At 41.3% G+C, this 22,388-nt stretch overlaps 1 protein-coding gene across 1 annotated transcript in view; it reads left to right on the top strand.

Moving 5' to 3' along the window:
• Positions 1 to 1,881: 1,881 nt before the first annotated feature.
• LOC145357415 (metalloreductase STEAP2-like) overlaps positions 1,882 to 22,388 on the top strand; it is a 44,116-nt gene continuing 23,609 nt past the window's right edge. Inside the window, exons 1-3 of the mRNA XM_080210744.1 lie at positions 1,882 to 2,612; positions 18,664 to 18,750; positions 20,493 to 21,000. Of these exons, the coding sequence (XP_080066870.1) occupies positions 20,509 to 21,000 (492 nt within the window). The 5' untranslated portion in view covers positions 1,882 to 2,612; positions 18,664 to 18,750; positions 20,493 to 20,508. The remainder of the gene's footprint in view (positions 2,613 to 18,663; positions 18,751 to 20,492; positions 21,001 to 22,388) is intronic.

The following is a 22,388-nucleotide window of genomic DNA, read 5'->3' as shown; positions in this document are numbered from 1 at the left end:
AGGGTTACTGGATTTTAATGGTGCACTAAATTCATAATCATTGCTAAACAACCTCTCTGGCCCTGAAAAAATGTATTTTTATAATGTAATTTCTTTCTCTTATGATTAAAAATTCAACATATTTTACAGTCATATTTTCAAAAGTTTGTTTACAATGTCTTTAGTTCTGCTTTACTCCCATATCTGTATCCCATTTATTTCACTCAGTGATATTAAAAATGGAAGGATAGATAATCAGTGCATTTTAATTCCTGATTTGCTTTTATGTCGGTGATGAGTGCTATCGTTCCAGCGTGAGTGCTATCACTTCACCGCTGCCTATGAAATCCAGCTGTTCACTCCACAGAGGCTGCCTGATGTGTTGAGTGTTTCTAGCATTTTCTATTTTGTTTCAAGTGTCCTGCATCCACAAGGATTTGAGTTTCTACAAGAGGCTTGTCAATTATTCCTTTCTAAGTTTTGCCAGTGGATTTATTTACTTAAAAGGTGGTCCACCTACAGCTGCTTTTAATTCAAAGTTGGCAGACTGGCATTTGTGAGCCATGAGACATCATAGAATCTTCACAGTGCAGAAGGAGGCCATTCAGCCCATAAACTCTGCACAGACAGGCCCTCACCCCCAACCATGCCTGTAATCCTACCATTTACAAGGACTAATCCAGCTAACCTACGCATCTTGGGACAGAAGGGGCAATTTTAATATGACCAATCCGCCTAACCTGCACATCTTTGGTAAACAATACCCTAGCATTTATACTGAATCCAGCTCACCATCCTTGCCACAAAATCATTGACCTAGTTTTTGTGAGTCTGCGGCAAGGATGAGGCGGCTGGATTTAGCTTGTGTAAACACTGGGAGCAGACTCACATTCCGGTCTCCCTGAACAGGAACCAATAGTGTTCTCATACAAATAAATGACCATTTCTTGTTTAAGATGTTAATTAGCCTGCTGTCGAGTACCCATAATTTCAGCTTTTCTTCTTTATATATTTTAATAATTAAATGAAGAATAAGGTCCCAACATTTTAAATAACTATTAGGGATATGGGAGTGGGCCATTCAGCCCCTCGAGTCTGCTTCGACATTCAGTTAAGACCTGTACATGAAATTTGGCAACTTTGACCGTGGAGCTGACTCTATTTCGGCTCAGAGTGGTAACTAAGTTTGGGTTGTTGCTGAAAGTTATTGCATTACAAAATGATTGAAATTCGGCACGGATAAAGGGTTAGGTTGCTTTTCAGTTCAGCTACAGAATCACAAATGTACTACAAACTATTGTTATCAGGGAGGGATCCATTACCAACGGGCGAATATGAAGGTAATAATATCAGAGACTCTTCTTGTACGTGTGGTCTCTTTCCTGTCGATCGATAGCTGGGAAATATGAAACATTCGACAGTTCATCAAGTGCTGGTTTGTTTATTTTACGTATGTGCGAAATCTCTGGAGCTGCAACAATAAAAGCAGAACGGCTCTTTTCCACTTTCTGCCTTTTGTGCAGAATGGAAGTTTCAACCTTCACAGTGCAAATGCAACAAATTCACTGCATTCTGAACTGAACGAAGATTCCTTGGGTTGGGGTGGGAGAGAGCCCCTTTCAAGCTATTTCAAACAGACTGCAGTAACAGTAAATGTTTAATGATACAATAAAAGAGATGAAAGCCTTACTGGAGGGAGGGAGGGGTGGGGGAGGGATTCATTGCTGCTGAATCCATTCACTGGGGATAAATATTCTCATTTCAGATTCCGATATGTAGTGGACCTTTCTATTTTAGATTTGGAGCCTGGTGATAGCCGGATATATCATAAGGGGGTTGTCGGGACGTGAGCAGCCGCCTTCTAATTATTAGTTGTATTCTAGCTTCTGTGTGCTGAAGCTGGAAAGCTCACCCCCCCCCAAGTGAAGGTTGGAATGGAGCAGGCCCTGGGTTTGGAGCTGGTGAATTAGAGGCTTGTCACGGCAGCTAGAGTCGCCTCCGATTCAGTACTGTCCGATATTGCAGCCCAGCCCGTTCACAATGCAACTTTTAGCGGATACAGCACATTCCTAGTTGGTTCCCCATCAAGAGAGGTCGGGGAATGGCACCGACGGAAACACACAGAGATATTCCAGTCTGCGTTTTAGGGCAACGATGTCGATAGGGATCGAGCCGAGATCAAGAGCAGGCAGAAAAGAGGCGACCACCACTAAGAATCTCAGAGCCCAATTCAAACAGACTGTTCACGTTAGTCATTAGCGTAACCAGCATCTCCAGAACGGTTTATGCTGGAGATCTCCGTATTTTGTTTTACTGCTCTGATTGCCAACTAATGCCTCAATGTCAGGGGCTAACTGGGTTTCCTTGGAATCCAGGTAATACACCTGGGAAAAAGAAGATTGGCACCAATCGCATTTTATTTTCAGATAAACTCGTAATCCTGTTCTTTGAGCCAGGCAGTTCTGCAATACGGAGTGTTGCTGGTGACTAACAATCAATCTGGCTCATTGATAGGATCTGGAGATTAAGGCAGCAATGATTCTCTCTCCTCGGTTGCAGACAACTATGTAATACAATAGCCCATGGATTCTTAGCTGGATAAGACGCCTGAAGCTTAATAGAATTCTGACCTGGTAAGTTGTATATTATTAGTTGTTCAAATTCATACAGTGTTCCTGAACTGACAATAAAGACAATATTGTCACTAACATTAACTTATTATTTGGGTTTTACAAATGGGTGTTCCTACAAGGACAGCACTTCATAATGGAAAAAATTAAATTCTGCATACGTGGTTTGTTTTGTAATTCAGCTTGGTTAAAAAGTATGGTGGGTTTATTTTTGGATATATTGGATGCTTGGGTGATGAAGCAAAAATGTTTACCGAAATAATAAGCCTCTGACTGAGCACCTGACCATGTTTTAAGTTCTCATCCTTGTTTTCAAATCGCCATGACTTCACCACTTCCTACGACTGTAATTTCTTCAGGTACTGCAAGCCTCCAAGATATCTGCATCCCTTCAATTCTGATCTATCCAGCATCCACAATTTTAATTGTCTTAGTTGCCAGCTGTTAAAGACCAATGGAATTTTATGGGGCTGCTCGCCACGGGAATCAGAATAGGCAAGGGACGGTCCTTTGACCTTGGGTGGGATTTTATGGTTTTGGGACATGCGAGGCACCAGATGTACACTGTTTCTCAGATTCTTATGGCATGCTTTCTGACCTAATTCCATTGATGGTTGCTGAGCCTAGGTCCCAAACCCTTCCCTAAATTTAATACCCCCCCACCCCCACTCCTTTAAGATCCTCCTTAATACCTCCAAAAATTTCAACCTTTTTGTCTCATCTGTTATAATATTTCTTTCTTCTGTCTCATGTCTAATTAAAAAAATGTATCTCTGAGATGCACCTTGGGACTTTTTTTCTAGGAAAATAAGTATGTCTGGCCAGTTCTGAAAGAAAAATGGGCAGAGTTGCATGCATAAAAATCTCAGAACGCCATGTAATTGTGGAATTTGACTTAGCCACTGTAAACCAGTGGTTCTATGGTGTTCCCTTGTGTGGCATGACATCTGTGGTTTGAGTTAAATTGCATTGTCTAACTCACCATGCACAACGCACATAAGATTAGCTTGTCATCCAATTGGCATCTGCAAAATCTTCTTATGAATGACACCGCAGGTGTAAAGATACAAATCAAAAAATAACCACAGGTGTTGCACATGGTGTTTGAAAATTGTATGCAAATATCATGCAGCTGGTTGGTACAAATTTTTCATTTGCAAAAGAGTGACAAATCAGACCTCCTTAACTAAACTATATAAAATTATCAGGAAAAGCATATGCACTAAGTCTATGAAACGACAATGAAAAAACACTTTTCCTTTAATGTTCAGGATTCAAAATAAAATTTACATTATTTTAGAAACATAAAAAAACATATTTCACAAATACAATTAAATAAGCCTAAGCAGTTGCATGTTTTTATGTGCTTGCATTATTGTTTTCAATGGCCTACAGGCTCAGAGTTCTGATATTCTGGAGATTCTATCCAGAACCAGCACCTTTTCAATGAAAGGAATTCTTGATTCCACCTATGTCGGCAATTCCTAGAATACCACAACTGACCATGAGTGGTATAGAGAATTGTGAGACATGTTTTGTTGTAATTTTCTGTATTGCTGGAAACACGTCCATGATGACATTTAAGAAATTAGTTTTCCAAATTATTTAGAAATATACTTGGATGTGAATTTACTTGATTATCAAATATTTAATAGAAACAGAGGTTACCCCCAGAGTGCTTTAACCATTCTGATTTTCCTTGTTCCTATGGAAAAGTCAAAAATAATAATTGTCATACATCAGGAAAGTTACAGGATGCAGCATTCATTGACTGTATCCTTAAATCTTAAATTTGTTGCAATCGCATAGATTTTCAAAAATGCATCTAATGCCTGTAAAGGCTTAAAAGGGGTCATTTTAACTGGCCAGGGCGGACAGACATTAATGTGTGCTGGAGATGAATATATAGAAAGTGATGGCATGTCAGGAAAACAGCAGCAACTTGCCAATTTCCACATTTGACTGAAGGTATTCATGACCACATGGACAACCCCTGTTGCATAGTGGAATTAATTATTTACTTGTTATAAAAGCCAATTTATCTCATGTTTTACCATGGATACTGGCTTTAACTGCCAACAGACAGATTTTCCAGGATTCCGAGAACAGCGGGGATTGATGGGCTGGAGCAATTGGCAGGCTGAAAATCCTTAAATCGAGATATAAGGCAGTTGCTTCTTTGCCTAGCTGGTAGGCTGTGGCTCTCAGAACTAGTTCTGCAAGTATGTATTTATTGTTTTAGAGGTGATTTCCAAAACACCGATGTTTATTTTCTACAACCCTGGAGTTTTTTGACTTTGAGCTGTACTTCCCATCTGTCAGCCTTCTCTGAAGAATAGGAGCAGTTTATGCTGCTCTATCTTTTTAAAAATTTATTAGTCTCGTAAGTAGGCTTACATTCACACCGCAATGAAGTTATTGTGAAAATCCCCTAGTCACCACACTCTGCCTGTTCGGATACACTGAGGGAGAATTTAAAATGGCAAATACACTTATCCAGCACATCTTTGGACTGCGGGAGGAAACTGGAGCACTCAGAGAAAACCCATGCAGACATGCAGAGAACATGCAGACTCCGCACAGACAGTGACCTGAACGGGGAATCAAAGTCATGTCCCTAGGCACTGTGAGGCAGCAGTACTAACCACTATGCCACCGTGCCACGCCAACAAGACATGCAACAGCAATAATACAACTGGAGCAAGAGCAGCAGAAACTATCTCCTCAGCCAGCTGCTGTTCCACTGGGCATAGGCAAAGAGTTTCAGTTTGCAGGTATACAGGTTCAGGATCAAATTTCTGGATATGAGTGAGCACCCGTGAAGTGGAGGCTCATACTCCCACTGGGTCAATATTACATTTGCAGCCAGCTGAAACAATATCTCCTGTCAGATGGACAAGGTGGCGATGCATTGGCAGTGACCTTCGAGGTCTCACAGCCTTGAACTTTCTATACGTCTTCCATATTCGTTCAATCTCACAGCCTGCTAGGTGACAGAAGCCGGCGATGACAAATCCTGTAAATTAATTTTTAAAAAGATATCAAATAAGCTGCCATGATATCAGTCCAGTTTCCCACAGAAATTCCAACCTCCAAGCAGAGTCAGCGGCTGGTCACGGAAGACAAGAGCTACCTTCTACGGACTTGATTGATCGGACATCAGAGTTGCTACAGTTTACATACAGGACCACAATAACACTGATTATATTACTGGACTAGCAATCTGGAGTCTGGGATAATTTGGAGACATATCCATAGCAACTGGGAAATGTAAATTCGCTTAATTAAATCTGGAATAACCTAATATCATTAATGATAGAACATAGAACATTACAGCGCAGAACAGGCCCTTCGGCCCACGATGTTGCGCCGACCAATTAAAAAAGCAATGACCCTCTAACCTAAACCAATCCCTTTCCATCCATAAACCTATCCACGGATTTCTTAAACGCCCCCAAACTAGGCGCATCTACAACTGCAGCAGGCAGGGCATTCCAATCCCTCACCACCCTCTGGGTAAAGAACCTACCTCTGACATCCGTCCTATAACTACCACCCCTTAATTTAAAGCTATGCCCCCTCGTGCTAGCTTTCTCCATCCGAGGAAAAAGGCTATCACTGTCCACCCTATCTAAACCTCTAATCATCTTATATGTTTCAATAAGGTCCCCTCTTAGCCGCCTTCTTTCTAACGAAAACAACCCCAAATCCCTCAGTCTCTCCTCATAGGACCTTCCCTCCATACCAGGCAACATCCTGGTAAACCTCCTCTGCACCCTCTCCAATGCCTCCACATCTTTCCTATAATGTGGGGACCAGAACAATACTCCAAGTGCGGATGCACCAGAGTTTTGTACAGTTGCAACATGACATTGCGGCTCCTAAATTCAATCCCCCTACCAATAAATGCCAAGACACCGTATGCCTTCCTAACTACCTTATCTACTTGATTCCCAACTTTCAGGGATCTATGTACACATACACCTAGATCCCTCTGTTCATCAACACTATTCAGAGTCCTTCCGTTAGCCCTATACTCTACACATCTGTTATTCCTGCCAAAGTGAATTACCTCACACTGTTCCGCATTAAACTCCATCTGCCACCTCTCAGCCCAGCTCTGCAACTTGTCCAAGTCTCCCTGATGACAATAAAACCATTGGACTCTCATAAAAACACATCTGAGTCACTAATGTCATTTAGAGAAGGAAATTTGCAATCCTACCTGGTCTGACCACATGTGACTCCAGACCCACATGGTACTGTTTACCCTTAGCTGTCCTCTGAAATGGTCTAGCAGGCCACTTAGTTGTATTGAAAAACAGAGCTCATCATCATCTTCTTGAGGGCAGTTAGGGATGGGCAATAAATGTTGACCTTGTCAGTGAATGAGTTAAAAAAGATCATCGGTATGTTCAATCTGTATTTTAGGTGCCTGGACTGTTCTGGGGCATGCAGTCTTCAGTGTGCATCAGCGAGAATGTTCAGAATGATAGTAGTCTATTATGCTTTGCACAACATGGGACAGTACAAAGGACTGAAGCTGCAGGAAGTGGAAGGTTGTGATTCCTGAATTTCTTCGGAGGAGCAGGAACCCAATGTGGCCAGGGTAGCTGCAGATCCTTGCTTTGCTACCAGGGATGCAGGAATAGACTCATTTAGACATCCTTCATTTAATCTGAGACAGCGCACTCATTTACACACCAATGTGGGAACAATTGTGTGTCCTCAACCCTGCTAACACATTGTTTCCACAGCCAACAATCCATCCTCTCACTGGCATCCACTGCTTATCTTCCTGTCTTTCTGCCACAAGGCTGAAGGCCACCTGGCAGGCAACAGTCGGGATGGTTAGACAATGGAGCTTTGAAATCAATTTTATGGTGCGTGAACATAGAACATATAATTGACAATTTAGACATCCACAACTACCAATTCTTTCTCTTCCTTTTCCTATTACTCTGAGGTAGTTACCCTTCTGACTTTCGAGGAAGGCTTCTCATTTGCCTGCTCTGATGCTCAAATCCTTGCCATCAGTGTCCTCTGGGTATTGGAGTTCACGAGGACTGCCCCATCTGCCCCTGTGCAGTTACAGACTTAGCCATTAGGATAAGGGAAAATATATGCTACTGCGACTGAGGAAGGGGTTCAGAGGAGGAGGAATAGGAATGTTTTGAGCAGAGTCCATACTTCCATGTTCATCTTCCGCGCCCCCCCCCAACCCGGCCAGTACAGGTGCGGTAAAGAGAGGATGTCTCAAGATGGGAATGTGCTCCTAGCACTTTTAAAGTCTTTGAGAATATAACTGGTCACAAACTGCCTTTGTGAAACAGGAACACCTCAAAAGAGTGGCCCATGGCTATTTATGAGGTCGCTGCGAGGACAAGGTTCTTAAATAATGAAACTGAGTGCTGATTCCTGCCTCTGGGGCGACACAGTAGCACAGTGGTTAGCACTGCTGCTTCACAGCTCCAGGGACCTGGGTTCGATTCCCAACTTGGGTCACTGTCTGTGTGGAGTTTGCACATTCTCCTCATGTCTGTGTGGGTTTCCTCTGGGTGCTCCGATTTCCTCCCACAGTCCAAAGATGTGCGGGTTAGGTTGATTGGCCATGCTGAAATTGCCCCTTAGTGTCCTGAGATGGATAGGTTAGAGGGATTATTGGGTAAAGTATGTAAGGGTATGGGGTTAGGGTGGAATGGTGGTCGGTGCAGACTCGATGGGCCGAATGGCCTCCTTCTGTACTGTTGGGTTTCTAATTCTTCTCCATTTCCCCTGCATTCAGACCACTGGCTTTCTCTTGCCACATTTTAGCTGGCAGAGGGGCTATAAATAGGCCCTTTAATGGCTTCAGTTGGTTTCCTGCTATTTGTAAATGGGAGCTGTCTCACCTCTATCCCAGGCTTCTTAAACATAGTCTGAAGGTGGGTCCCTGTTGGCAAACCAGCACAGCGGTCAGTGGTGGTGTAATGACCTCAACAAGGCCCATGAGCTTGGTCTCTTGGAATATGAGCTCCCTGATGGGCAGGCAACACTACCTAAAGCACCCTTAGGAGTGGAATTGAGTTTGTAAATAGAGGGAATCTGGTGAAGGGACACTGGCCTTTGAGGCATTCTTTCAGGTGGAAAACGCCAGGCCTATCCACTTCTGTTCACCTCCACTAGGTTTCCAAAGTTCTGCCCAGTGATTCAGTTTGATGACCTTTTATCCAAAAGCATTAATCTTTCATGTGTTATCCTCACTGTTCTATTAAACCCTGCCATCACATGTGACTGATTAAACTCTTTTAGCTAGAGGTACAATTAAGAAGGAGAGATTATTCCTCTGGTATAACCCAAGGATAGGTTTTTTTATTTGAATAATGTATTTTTATAAAGCTGGAGATATATTAATCTTGTTCATTTGTTGCTAAGCTGCAATATTATTAAATTTATTCAGCCTCTTACACATATACCAAGCTATAACATCTCTAGAGAACAAGGTATTGGGATTGGTTCTGAATTGCTGTCAGAGCTAGCACAGATTTGCCAGATGTCCTTTTTCTGTTCTGTAAACCTTCTTTGTTCCTGGAGATTACACTCGTTGATGAATAGTTCCCACAGTGAAATGAATTAGGTCAAAGAATATTACGTTTTCCTTTTACTTAAACCATTTACCTTTTTTAAAGTCATATTCTTTGATCTGTTTTGAATTGGTTAAAACAGTGCACCCTCAAACCAGCCATTAACACATTTTGGTTAGGTAATATCACAAAATGTGGCTTGGTGATAATGGTAGTTCAAATCAAATTCCGACCAACTGAACAGTAGAACATCATCATGACTCTCCTGCACTGTAAACATTATTGGAATGTTAGGGTTTTCTCAATAGAACGTTGATCAGCACAAATTTACTCTTGCTCGGAGGTGTCAAGTCAGTTGGTGCCTGATGAAAGTGATTCTCATCAAACTGAATGGATTACATTAAAAGAAACTAAGGCCCTTATTCACCAGTTTCTGTTGACCTCACTTAGAGCTAACAAAGTATTAGTAGAATATGTCCAATGATATGACCTCATTGGTGTTACAGTTGGTTGGGAAGATCCCAGAATGAAAAACTGGCTCAAAAGACCATAACTTTTACTCATTTTTAGAAAACGTGGAGGAATACAGTTACACAATCACTAATTAATTTTAACATGAAAATTTTATTTATTTACATTTATTAAATATGAAAAGTTTGATGATGATACAATACTCCTTTACTCACCCTTAGTTTCCCAGTATACATAGATTTTTTAGATTAACATGAGCTATAAAGTACATCTCAAACTATAATGGTATCAGTAACAAAGTCCCTTTTAAACACACAGACTGTTTGTGGTAAGACACTGACTCCACTCCGTACTCAAGTAAATGTCCATGGATTTCTCCTTAAAATGGCCCCAGATGATTTCATTTGATTTATTATTGTCACATGTAAAATAGTGAAAACTATTGTTTCTTGCATGCTATACAGACAAAACATACCATTCATAGAGTACATAGAGGAGAAGGAAAAGATGCAGAATATAGTGTTGCAGTGCAGATAGGGTGAAGAGAAAGATCAGCTTAATATATGATAGGTCTATTCAAAATTGTGATGGCAGCAGGGAAGAAGCTGTCCTTGAGTTGGTTGGTATATGTTCTTAGATTTTTGTGTTTTTCCTGATGGAAGAAAGTGGAAGAGAGAATGTATGGGATCCTTGATTATGCTGGCTGCTTTTTCAAGGCAGTGAGAAGTGTAGATGGAATCAGTGGATGGGAGGCTGGTTTGCATAATGGATTGGGCTACATTCACAACGCTTTGTAGTTTCTTGTGGTCATGGTTAGATAAGAACCATACCAAGCTGTGATATATCTAGAAAGGATGCTTTCTATGATGCATCTGTAAAAATTGGTGAGAGTCATAGTGGACATAACAAATTTCCTTCGCCTTCTAAGAAAGTAGAGGCATTGGTGGGATTTGTTGGTGTGGAGGGACCAGGACAGATTGTTGGTGATCAGAACATCTTGAAACTGTCAACCATTTCCAGTTCATCACCATCAATGTAGACAGGGGCATGTTCCCCACTATGTTGACTGAAGTTGATGACTATCTCCTTTTGTCTTACTGATATTGATGGAGAGATTATTGTCATCACACCATTTCACCACATTCTTTTGCTGGAATTTTACCGCCCAAGGCTCATAAGATCCCGCAAAAGGCCAACGGAGAATGCATTTCTGTGAGCCTCAAAATTCCGGCATCTATCTCATTCCTGTACTTTAGATTGTTGCGCTGACCTGTGAAACCATCGAGGGCCAAAGGGCCTGTATTGCGCTGTAATTTTCTATATTCTATAGGTTGTAATAAACTCTCAAAAAACCTGAAAACAACTTTAAGTACCTTTCTAGCATTCCAGCTGCCTTCTCGGCTCTGCCTGTCTTTACTGAACATTTCTCTATTGTAGTACCTTTAACCTCAGGCTTCTTGGAAACTTCTGTTCATTTCTCTAGTTTCCCTGAAGCTGGACTTTAAGTCTGTACAGTTGTTTTCTTAAACATTGCTCCATGATATGGCTTTTCTTGCAGCAAAGCCAAGGCAAATGTTCCTTCTCCAACCTTCTAAATCAACTGCCAATGAAGTCAGCTAAAACCAAAACCCAAATGCCTTTCTACCTTTAAAGCGCTCCCAGTTGAAAAGCAATGAATTCATGCTTCTATTAACTTTTATTTACTCATCATGCTATAAATTATCTAAGCACAGAAATACAGTTTGTATTGAATCTAAAACCCCCATACATACAAAGACCTTGGTCCAACAGGAATCTAATTATAGACTTAACCCTCCTTGCACAAAAATACTAAATTAAACCCATGTAGCCCTATACTTTATTTCTAGTATTTACCAATACAAACCCATTAAAACAACCTTTGTTTTCCTAACACCAGAATGATGTGAGCAAAATTATTTGCCATGGTAGTAGATGGTGTCAGCAGACAATGGAAGGGTTTCCCCTAATATTGCAATCATAAACTTATCAGTTTTTTGAGATGTGCTTGATTCTAGGAGATGTAGAGCAATATCTTTTGAAAACACCTTCTTTGCTCATTGAATGTATTATTTACGTAATGTATTTGTTCTCCAATGGAATGCATTAGGTACACTGCACTAAGTAAGCTGTCTGATACTCCTCCACTTAGCAAACATTTCACAGACTCTGAGAAAAGTTTTCCTGTAGGGCACCTTGTATAGAGATATCAGCCCTCTGTCCAGGGCCACTTAAGTGAAGTCAGAGAGAAATTACATGATTGCGTTTGACTCCACGTGATATCAAGGAATGGCTGGAGGCACGGGATAATGCAAAGGATATAGCCCTGACAACATTGTGGCCATAGCATTGAAAACTTGAACTAGCCAAGCTGTTTCAGTACAGCTACAACACCGACAATGCAAAAAATTGGAGATGTCATTTCCGCAAAAAGCAGAATAAGTGTAACCAGGCCAATTAACGCCCCATTAATCTTCTCTCGATCATCATCAATAATGCTTTCAGGCAGCACTTACTCAGTAATAACCTGCTCACTGATGTTCAGTTTGGGTTCTACAAGGGGCACTCAGCTCTTGACCTCAATTGAGCCTTAGTCTAAACATGAACAATAGAGCTGAATTCAAGAGGTGAAGTGAGGGTGACTGCTTTTGACATTAAGACAGAATTTGACCAAGTGTAGCATCAAGACTACACTAGCAAGACTGAATTCAATGGGAAATGGGGGAAATAGATCCATTGGCTGGAGTCATAACTCGCACAAAGGAAGATGGTTGTGATTTTTGGACACCAATTAACTTTGTCCTGGCATGTCGCTGCAGGAGGTCCTCAGGATAGTGTCCTAGGCCCAACTATCTTCAACTGTTTCACCAATGACCTTCAGTCCATCATAAAGTCAGAAAAGGGGATGATTGTACATTGTTCAGCGCCATTTGTGATTCCTCAGATACTGAAGCAGTCTGTGTCCATTTGCAAAGAGATCTGGACAATATTCAAGTTTGTGCTGATAAATAGCAAGTAGTAATCACACCACACAAGTGGCAGACAATAACCATCGTTACAATGGGTGTCAGCTGAAGGACAGCACTGGGAGCTTAGGAAAGAAACCTGAAGCTGGGGACAAGGCAGGGAGCTGAGGGGAAACATCAGGAGCTGGGGGAAAGCAGTGGGGGCTGAGAAAAAGCAACAAGAGCTCAGGAGAAGCAGTGAGTGTGTTGGGAGTGGGGGAGGGAACAGCAGGAGCAAAGGCCCCACATGTCCCAGAGTTTTTCTCTCTCTTTCTACATATTCACAGCTATCGGTATTCACTGCTGCTCCAACCTGTTTTTCTCTCTCATGTTTGTCGCTAATAGGCTCACTTGGAACTCAGGTGTTTTTTTTAAATAAGATGTGAACCATATGTACTCTCAGGTGAATGTAAAAGATCCCGTAACACAGTGAGGGGCAACCTTGGCTAGTGAGTGGGCCGCATGAAAGGCCCGCCTTCATCTCAGTGGGCCCAAGATTGAAACCAGGCATGTACACTAACCAGGATCCCATGAGTAAGATTAAATACGTTTAATACATGCCAAATATTTCTACTTAATCATTCATATATTAATAGAACTGTCATCCACTTAAAATGGTAAAAAAACAAGAAATATTTCTGCTTACCTTCCATCATGTGCAGTCAATGTTGTGTGCCATCAGCATGCACTTCACCTCATGTGCCTTTACTTTGCATGACTATCACTTTAGTAATACTGGCAGGAAAAAAACTGGATGGAAATCAGCAAAACCTGACAACCCTGTGTGTGGGCAACAGTCAATAAAATGCCTTATGGGCCACACTTGGAGCCCAGACCACATGTTGTCACAGCACCATTTTGAAGAAACCTTCCAAATATCCCTATTCCAATATTTATCCCTATCCCAACAGATTATCTGACTGTTATCACACTGCTCCTCATAGGGGACTTGCTGGGCACCAACTAGTTGCTGGATTTATAAGAACATAAGAAATAGGAGCAGGAGTAGGCCATCCAGCCCTTCGAGCCTGCCCCGCCATTCAATAAGATCATGGCTGATCTATCGTGGCTCAGTTCCACATTCCCGCCCTCTCCCCATAACCCTTAATCCCCTTGCCTATCAAAAACCCATCAACCCGCGTCTTAAAAATATTTAGCGAGGCAGCCTCCACCACTTTAACAGGCAGAGAATTCCAGAGATTCACCACCCTTTGAGTGAAGAAGTTCCTCCTCAACTCCATTCTAAACTCCATGCTATTGAAAGGGTACAGAGGAGATTTACAAGGATGTTGCCTGGATTGGGAGGCATGCCTTATGCAGATAGGTTGAGGGAGCTGGGACTCTTCTCCCTGGAGAGATGAAGGTTGAGAGGCGATCTGATAGAAGTTTATAAAATGTTGAGAGGAATAGATAGGGTGGATTCTCAGAGGCTATTTCCCCGGGTTGAAATGGTCGCTACGAGAGGACACAGATTTAAGGTGCGGGGAGGCAAGTACAGAAGTGATGTTAGGGGTAAGTTTTTCACTGACGGTGGTGAGTGAATGGAATCGGCTGCCGTCAGTGGTGGTGGAGGCGAACTCGCTGGGGTCTTTTAAAAGACTTCTGGATGAGTATATGGGATTTAGTGGGATTGGGGGTTATAGATAGGTCTATGGATTGGTAGGTGTTGATGTGATCGGCGCAACTCATGGGCTGAAGGGCCTGTTTGTGCTGTAGTGTTCTATGTTCTATGTTCTAAACTGCCCCCCCTTTATCTTGAGGCTGTGCCCCTTAGTCCTACTGTCCTTTCTGAGCAGGAAGAGTCTCTCCACCTCTATCCTATCCATCCCATTCATCATCTTATATGTCTCAATGAGATCTCCCTTCATTCTTCTAAACTCTAACGAGTGCAAGCCTAGTTTATTCAGCCTCTCCTCATAGCTCAACCCCCTCAACTCCGGTATCAGCCTAGTAAACCTCCTCTGCACTCCCTGCAAGGCCAAAATATCCTTGCGTAAGTGCGGCGACCAAAACTGCACACAGTACTCCAGCTGCGGCCTCACCAATGCCCTATACAGCTGCAGCAAGACCTCCCTACTTTTATATTCAATCCCCCTCGCGATGAAGGCCAGCATCCCATTAGCCTTCCTGACCACCTGCTGCACCTGCAAGCTGGGTTTTTGCGACTCATGCACAAGGACCCCGAGGTCCCTCTGCACCGTCGCCTGCTGCAGTTTTTCGCCACGTAAGTAATAATCCTTCCTACCATTATTCCTACCAAAGTGGACCACCTTGCACTTGCCAACATTAAATTCCATTTGCCAGTTCCTGGCCCATTCGCCCAGCCTATCTAGATCCTTCTGCAGACTCTCCACACCCTCCGCGCAATTTGCCGTTCCACCAATCTTGGTGTCATCAGCAAATTTCGACACCATACACTTGGTTCCCTCCTCCAGATCATCTATATAAATGGTAAATAGCTGAGGCCCCAGCACCGACCCCTGGGGCACTCCACTAGTCACCAACCGCCAATCCGAATAGCACCCATTAACCCCCACTCTCTGCCTCCTATTTGACAACCAATCCTCTATCCACGCTAACACCCTACCCCCAACTCCATGCCCCCTTATCTTCTGTAATAACCTCTTGTGAGGCACCTTGTCAAACGCCTTCTGAAAATCAAGAAAGACCACATCCACCGGCTCTCCTTTATCCACCGCCCTAGACACATCCTCATAGAACTCCAATAAATTTGTCAGACACGACTTCCCCTTAACGAAACTGTGCTGCGTCTGCTCTATCAAGCAATTGCCCTCAAGATGCCTCGCTATTTCCTCCTTGATGACGGATTCTAACATTTTACCTACAACAGACGTTAAACTAACCGGCCTATAATTCCCTGCCTTTTGCCTGCCACCCTTCTTAAACAATGGCGTAACATTAGCTGTTTTCCAATCTTCCGGCACTTCCCCGGAATCCAGTGACGTTTGGAAAATAACCACCAAGGCATCCACTATCACCTCCGCCATTTCTTTCAGAACCCTTGGATGCATTCCATCCGGTCCTGGGGACTTGTTCACAATCAGTCCCTCCAGTCTGTCAAGCACCGCCTCTCTAATAACAATAATGTCATTGAGACCCTCCAGTCCTACCACCTTTCCATCGCTAACACCCAGCAAATTATTCATGTCCTCCTCCGTGAAGACCAAAACAAAAAAGTTATTCAAGACCTCAGCCATTTCCCCATCCCCTACCACTAAGTCCCCCCTCTCATCCTCTAAGGGTCCAACGTTCACCCTAGCCAGCCTCTTCCTTTTTATATATTTATAAAAACTCTTGCTATCCTTTTTTATATTAAGCGCTAGCCCAGCTTCATAGTTTCTCCTACCCTTCTTTATCAACTTCTTTGTCAATCTTTGTTGACACTTAAACCTCTCCCAATCCTCTTCTCGCCCACTACTCTTAGCTACTCTAAACGCCTCCGCTTTTAACTTAACACTTTCCTTCACCTCCTTCGTTATCCACGGCTTATTACCTCTCCTCCTACGGTCCTTTTTAACCATCGGAATAAATTTCTGCTGAGCACCAAGAAAGATCTCCTTAAAGATCCTCCACTGCTCCTCAGCAGACCTACCTTCCAACGCGCTCCCCCAGTCAACATTCGCCAATTCTTCTCTCATCCTACCGTACTCCCCTCTGTTCAAACAAAGGACGCGTGTCCGGGAACCCACTTTCTCCTCCTCCATCTGCACCAGAAATTCCACCATATGATGATCACTCTCCCCAAGAGGATCCTTCACCGCAAGGTCCCTAATTCTACCCGCCTCATTACATAACACCAGATCCAAGATAGCTTCCAACATTACAACAGTGACTACTCTTCCAAAAGTATTTCATTCACCTTAAAAAGCTTTGTGATGTCCTGAGGCTGCGAAAAGTGTTCTATAATGCAAGCCTTTTTTAACTATAAAAATAAAATTATGTGATTTTGTGATTTAAGCAAATTACTGTGTATGCTGAAATCTGAAACAAAAATAGAAAATGCTCTGATGAACAGTTATCCAGACTTGAAATGTTCTTTTTCCACAGACATTGTCAGACTTGCTAAGAATTTTCAGCACTTTCTGTTCTAATTTTGTCATTTGTTGAGGAAATTGTTACTTTGTAATTACAGTAAAATATGTCTGTAACAATCAACACTGGGTTTATCAAGTGGTCTTCTAGTATAGGCTGAACTGATATTTTTCTCCGTTTATCGTTCAGATTGACCTTGGGTAAGGACTTTGGGTAACTTGAGTTTGTTGAGATGATATATTAGGGAGATAAAACATATTTCCAGCTCTGTATATGGGACTAGGAAAGGTCCTAATAATAATTGAACCCATTATGCCCAGTTCTAGTGGAACTACACATGATCTTATTCTTGGAAATCTATCTGTAATATCAGCAGGAGTGATTCTTGGGGCTGACACAGTGGTTAGCATTGCTGCCTTTCAATTCCTGTCTTGGGTCACTGACTGTGTGGAGTCTGCATGTCCTCTCTGTGTCTGCGTGGCTTTCCTCCAGGTGCTCCAGTTTCCTCCCACAGTCCAAAAGATGTGCTGGTTAGGTGCATTGGCCATGCTAAATTCTCCCTCAGTGTATCCGAACAGGTGCCGGTGTGTGACGACTCGAGGATTTTCACAATAACTTCATTACAGTGTTAACGCAAGCCTACTTATGAAGTAATAAACTTTAAACTTCTGCACAGTTGAACAGGAGTCCAGTGTTCATGTTGAGAACACACTCCATCTTGTTGTGTGGCACTACCACTATGCAAAATGGGATAGATTCAGAAGAAATCTAACAGAAAATAATGCTTTCCATTACGATGGGTACTTATATATTCATGGCTAAGCCTACATCAAACAGGAGTTCTTTTGTACTTCCTTCTCACGATGTGGATGTCACTGGTATAGCTGGTAATTAATACCCATCTCTATTTGCCTTTGAGAATGTAATGGTGGATCATCATCTTGAACCACAGCAGTCCTTGTGATGAAAATGCACCTACTATGCGCGATAGGATGCTCCAGGATTTTGATCCAGTGTGAATGAGGTGATGGTGATGCATGCCGACGATGTGCGACTTTGATGAGAACTTGTTGCCTGAAAGACGTTAGGGTGAAGTATTTTTATTGGCAACTTGAGATGAAGAATTTGAGTATTGGGCAATTAAAATCACCTTTAGAGTGATTCTTCCTTTTCGTCTCGTCCCACCTCCATAAGCACATCAGAGGGCAAAACAACAAATACATGTCATGACAAAGCTCACGCTCAATTAAAAGTCTGCACTATGTGCAACAGAATAATGGTTTTGTGATTAATGGATTGTTATATTGGTCTTTTGTAGCATATTTACCAGCAACAAAGCTTTGTACATTTCTTGAAGGTATGTCATTTTTTTTTTATTTTTGTATCTTCACTATTATTATTTGGGAGGAGTGGATGAGGGTGATTAATTCAGCCCAGCTGTTGACTTATAAAGTGTTAATCACAAACACAGACAATGCTCAATTGGATCTGTTGTAATCCAGAGCTTGAAATTAAATCAGTAACTATGAAGTTATTGATCCTGTAAATATTATTTGTTAGATGTGGGTTGTGTGTGTTGTCAGAATGTCTGACTATTGCTAATACAAATAAAATTTAAAATGTATGGTAATAAATTAAAAAACTTATTAATGCATTTCCAATGACCATATTTGCTAGCCAACATTCTAGATTCATTAGTGCTCTCTAGTGTCAAAAAAGCATAAGAGAAACAAGAGAGGAGGGGAAAACACAGAAGGGGCTGGTAAATGACTCATTCTGTCGGATTGTGACGTTCTGCCGGACAGGACACTATATGCATACAAATGACTCCCTGATGTTGCCTTTCAACAAAAAAAAACAGTCATTCAGGACAAGAAAAGCATTTCTCAAAGTCACACATGCAGCCATCCTACTGTTAATAATGGTCTCTCTTTTTCCTGGCAGATCACACTTCCATTAGGCGTAGCTAATATTTATCCAGAGAGATCAGTAAAAGCGGTGGTGTGGCTTTAGAGTGATTTTAGCAACAAGGTCAGTAAGCAATTCTTGCATTTGTCCTTCTGATAGCAGCGTTCTGCTCATAGTTCAATGCTATTTTTCTTTGCTTTTTAGTCAATTGTTAAAATATTTGATAATGTTGAAGTAAGTATTTTTTTCCTATGTATTTGCCAATTTAATAAGAATTTCTTCTTTATAAAAAAATGTGATAATCAGTTGAGAGTGATATGGCATATAATTTTAAACATTGAAAATACATAATTGTAAATGCCTGTAGAATTCAAATCAAATGCTGCATTTAGCCTTGTGCTTGTATAAATGTTGCTGTGAGGATGTATCGTTTTGTGTCTTGCATCTAGCAATAAATATTTCCATCACTAACCAATTTTATGTCAAGTTTAACTTAGAACCTGTGTCAATAAATTATTAGTGAACATGTTTTGCTTATCATGTTCAAAGAAGGTAGTAGAATGTGATCTCCTGCTGTTCATTTTTGAAGTTACACTGCAGTGACTGAATTTGAAAACATTTATCGTAAAGTCTGGATTTTAAAAGACACATGTTATGCTGTACTTGAAATGTTTTAAAGCAAAAAACACTGGACAATCTAAAACAAAATTGAAAGCCTAACTTCTCAAATCATTATTTAGGTGCTTACTGACCATTTTCATTATAGCTTTTGTACTCCTGACTCGATCATTATGATAAAAATAGGCTAAAAGTAAATTATGTGCTGTTGCTATTTTTAGAATTTTCTGTGTCAAAAACTATGTGAGATGGCTGGTTATACTCAAGAGGCTTTCATTAGAGTTGGTTTGAAGTTAATGTAGATAACTTAATGAAAAGCATAGGAGTATACCCTCCGTCATGTAGATTGCAATAGTGAAGTTCTGCATGGAATTGAAGATGTCCATGGTAAATTTAAAATTAACATACAGATAATGGTTTTAAAGTAATGTTCAGTTCTTCAAAAAAGAAATACAATACATACTTTCCAAAAATACTTTAATGGGATGTGGCCATTGCTGGCTGGGCCAGCATTTATTGCCCACCCCTATTTGCCCTTGAACTGAGTGGCTCGTTAAGCCATTTCAAAGGGCATTTGATGATGGGGCCCAGAGTTACATAAAGGCCAAACCAGATAAGGACAGCAGAGTTCCTTTCCTCAAGGACATTAATGGACCAAATGGGCTTTTGCAATAGTCATGATAGTTTAATGGCCACCATTAGTGAGACTAGCTTTGTATTCCATTTTAATGAATTAAATATAATTACCACCAGCTGCCTTAGTATTTTCTTATCTGAAATATTAGTTTAGATATCCACATTGGACGAAAATGATAGAATTCATGCTGGTTATCAAATGTCTAATCCTGAGTTGCCTAGTTAATTTGGATGGAAGGGGTTGGAATGCATCACATCACTAACAGTCTAGGTGTGTCTGCGTGTGGGGGAAGTAAATAGACTTATAATTTATATCAACTCAAGAAAAGGGGAAAGGGGAATATGACTGGTCCCTAATGGAATATGTGACCAATCCTTTGTGATTTTGTGAAGTATAACTTCTGCTTCTGGAGTTATCCTTTACAAAGTCTATAATAGGATTTTTGGATTTCAACCTAATTGCAACTCCTTTTGAGTTCAATGTGATTCGGGATGTTTCTCGCAAATATTCTGCTAAATATGTCACTTATCCTTGTGGAAATCATCAAAGCGACTGCAACTTGTTCATGAATTCATATATCTTTTTCTTTCCCCCCTCCCCGCCATTCCAGTTTCTATTTTTCAGCAATGGATTCCATCTCCATCATGAGGAATGTGAAAGATGCCAGTGAGACTTTCTTGCCAAATGGCATGAGCAGCTTTCAGGAAGCACCCAAGTCCACCATAGGGATTTTAGGAAGTGGAGATTTCGCCAAATCTCTGGCGATCAGATTCATCCGATGCGGCTACTCTGTGGTAATAGGGAGTAGAAACCCTAAACGAGCTGTTGGGTTCTTCCCCCCTCTTGCTGACATCGTGCATCAGGAGGATGCAGTCATGAAAACCAATCTCATATTTGTTGCTTTGCATCGAGAGCATTATACTTCCCTGTGGGACCTCAAGCATTTACTGGTAGGCAAAATCCTTGTGGATGTGAGTAACAATGTGCGAATAAACCAGTACCCCGAAGCCAATGCAGAGTATCTTGCTTCACTATTCCCAGATTCCACGGTGGTAAAAGGCTTTAATGTAATATCTGCCTGGACGTTGCAGTTTGGTCCAAAAGATGCTAACCGACAGGTAGGAATGTGACATATTTACTGCTCCAAACAGTTGTGAAAATGTGGTCAGCAACTGACGAGTTACTATCTGAATTAACAAATAAGTTACAATTTAGCATCCATCAAACTTGACCTCCTAAATTCAGATGTACAGCCCCATTTTGTCACAGAGGCCTGTGTTAAGTAAATTGTATTCACCACTGTGAAATGAGTTACCTCACTGTTTTCTAAATTGGCTTTGGCCTATAATGTGTCTCAATGCAGGAGTCACTGAAACACACATAGGCAGGAGTGTACAATTTAATGCTACTTAAGTGCAGTTTGCTTCTTCATTCACTTGGCTTGTGGCACAGTTCTCAAACATTTCCTTCTCTTCTCTGTAATGACTACAGTTAAAATACTATACCCAACTGTCCTCCAAGAGAGGAAATCTGCAATCTAACTCTTTCTGGTTTACATGTATTCCAGACCCACAGCAGTGTGGTTGGCTATCCTCTGAAATGGCCTGGCAAGACATGCACTTGTAGCCGGCTCAGCACCATAAATAGGTGAAAAAAGCTGGCCTTGCCAACAATATTCACATCCCGAGAACAAATTTTAAAAGAATTTTTAAAATAATCCAACTTTTTTTTGTACTTATTGTCAAGTAATGACCTTTCATTGTGTCGCATTGCACAGTGACAAAACTGGGTCATTTATTTTTATCCTTCATGGAGTTGCAAATTAGAGAACTGTTTTTGACCAGTATTCAGGTTAATATTATTTGGCTGTTATGTATTGTCATGGATGCTGATTCTTGTTAGTAATGTTTAACTTATCTTTAGTAATTGATCATTTAGCTAACTGATCACTTTACCCCATTAGTATAAAAAAAGCTTTCAATTATCTAACATCTTTCGTATTCTCAGAATGTCCCAAAGTGAATCACCGCCAAAGAAGCACTTTGAGGTGTCACAGTTTACAGTAGCTGGTTGGCACACAGCAAGATCCCAAACATGACACTGAGGTGGATGAAGCAATAATGTGCTTTAGTTATTTTGGTTGAAGGATAGTTATTTGTCGAACCTGGGAGCCCTGTTTTTTGAATATTATCATGGGATGTTTAAGTCCAGCTGACAGTACATATGGGACCTCAATTTAATATCTCATCCAAAGGAGAAGAACAAAATGTCAGCCTGTATTATGTGCTGAATTCTCTGGAGTGAGATTTGAATCCAGGACCACCTGATTCAGCTATTGAGCTAAGGTTGATGTCTGAAGCAGATCATAAACAATAATTTTGTGTAACCAGTGCTAAAATTCTTTTAATACAAGACCACACTGCATATTGGAAATTGAATTAAACTGAAAGCACTTGCCTGAATGAATCCCCAACACTTTGTGCACTGCAGAGTGCCTCGGCGTGAT

This window comes from Carcharhinus amblyrhynchos, chromosome 2 (genome assembly GCF_965287045.1).
Source record: "Carcharhinus amblyrhynchos chromosome 2, sCarAmb.v2.hapA, whole genome shotgun sequence".
NCBI classification, from domain to species: Eukaryota; Metazoa; Chordata; class Chondrichthyes; order Carcharhiniformes; family Carcharhinidae; genus Carcharhinus; species Carcharhinus amblyrhynchos.
Note: the sequence above shows the minus strand (reverse complement) of the source record. Positions and strands in the feature narration are given on the sequence as shown.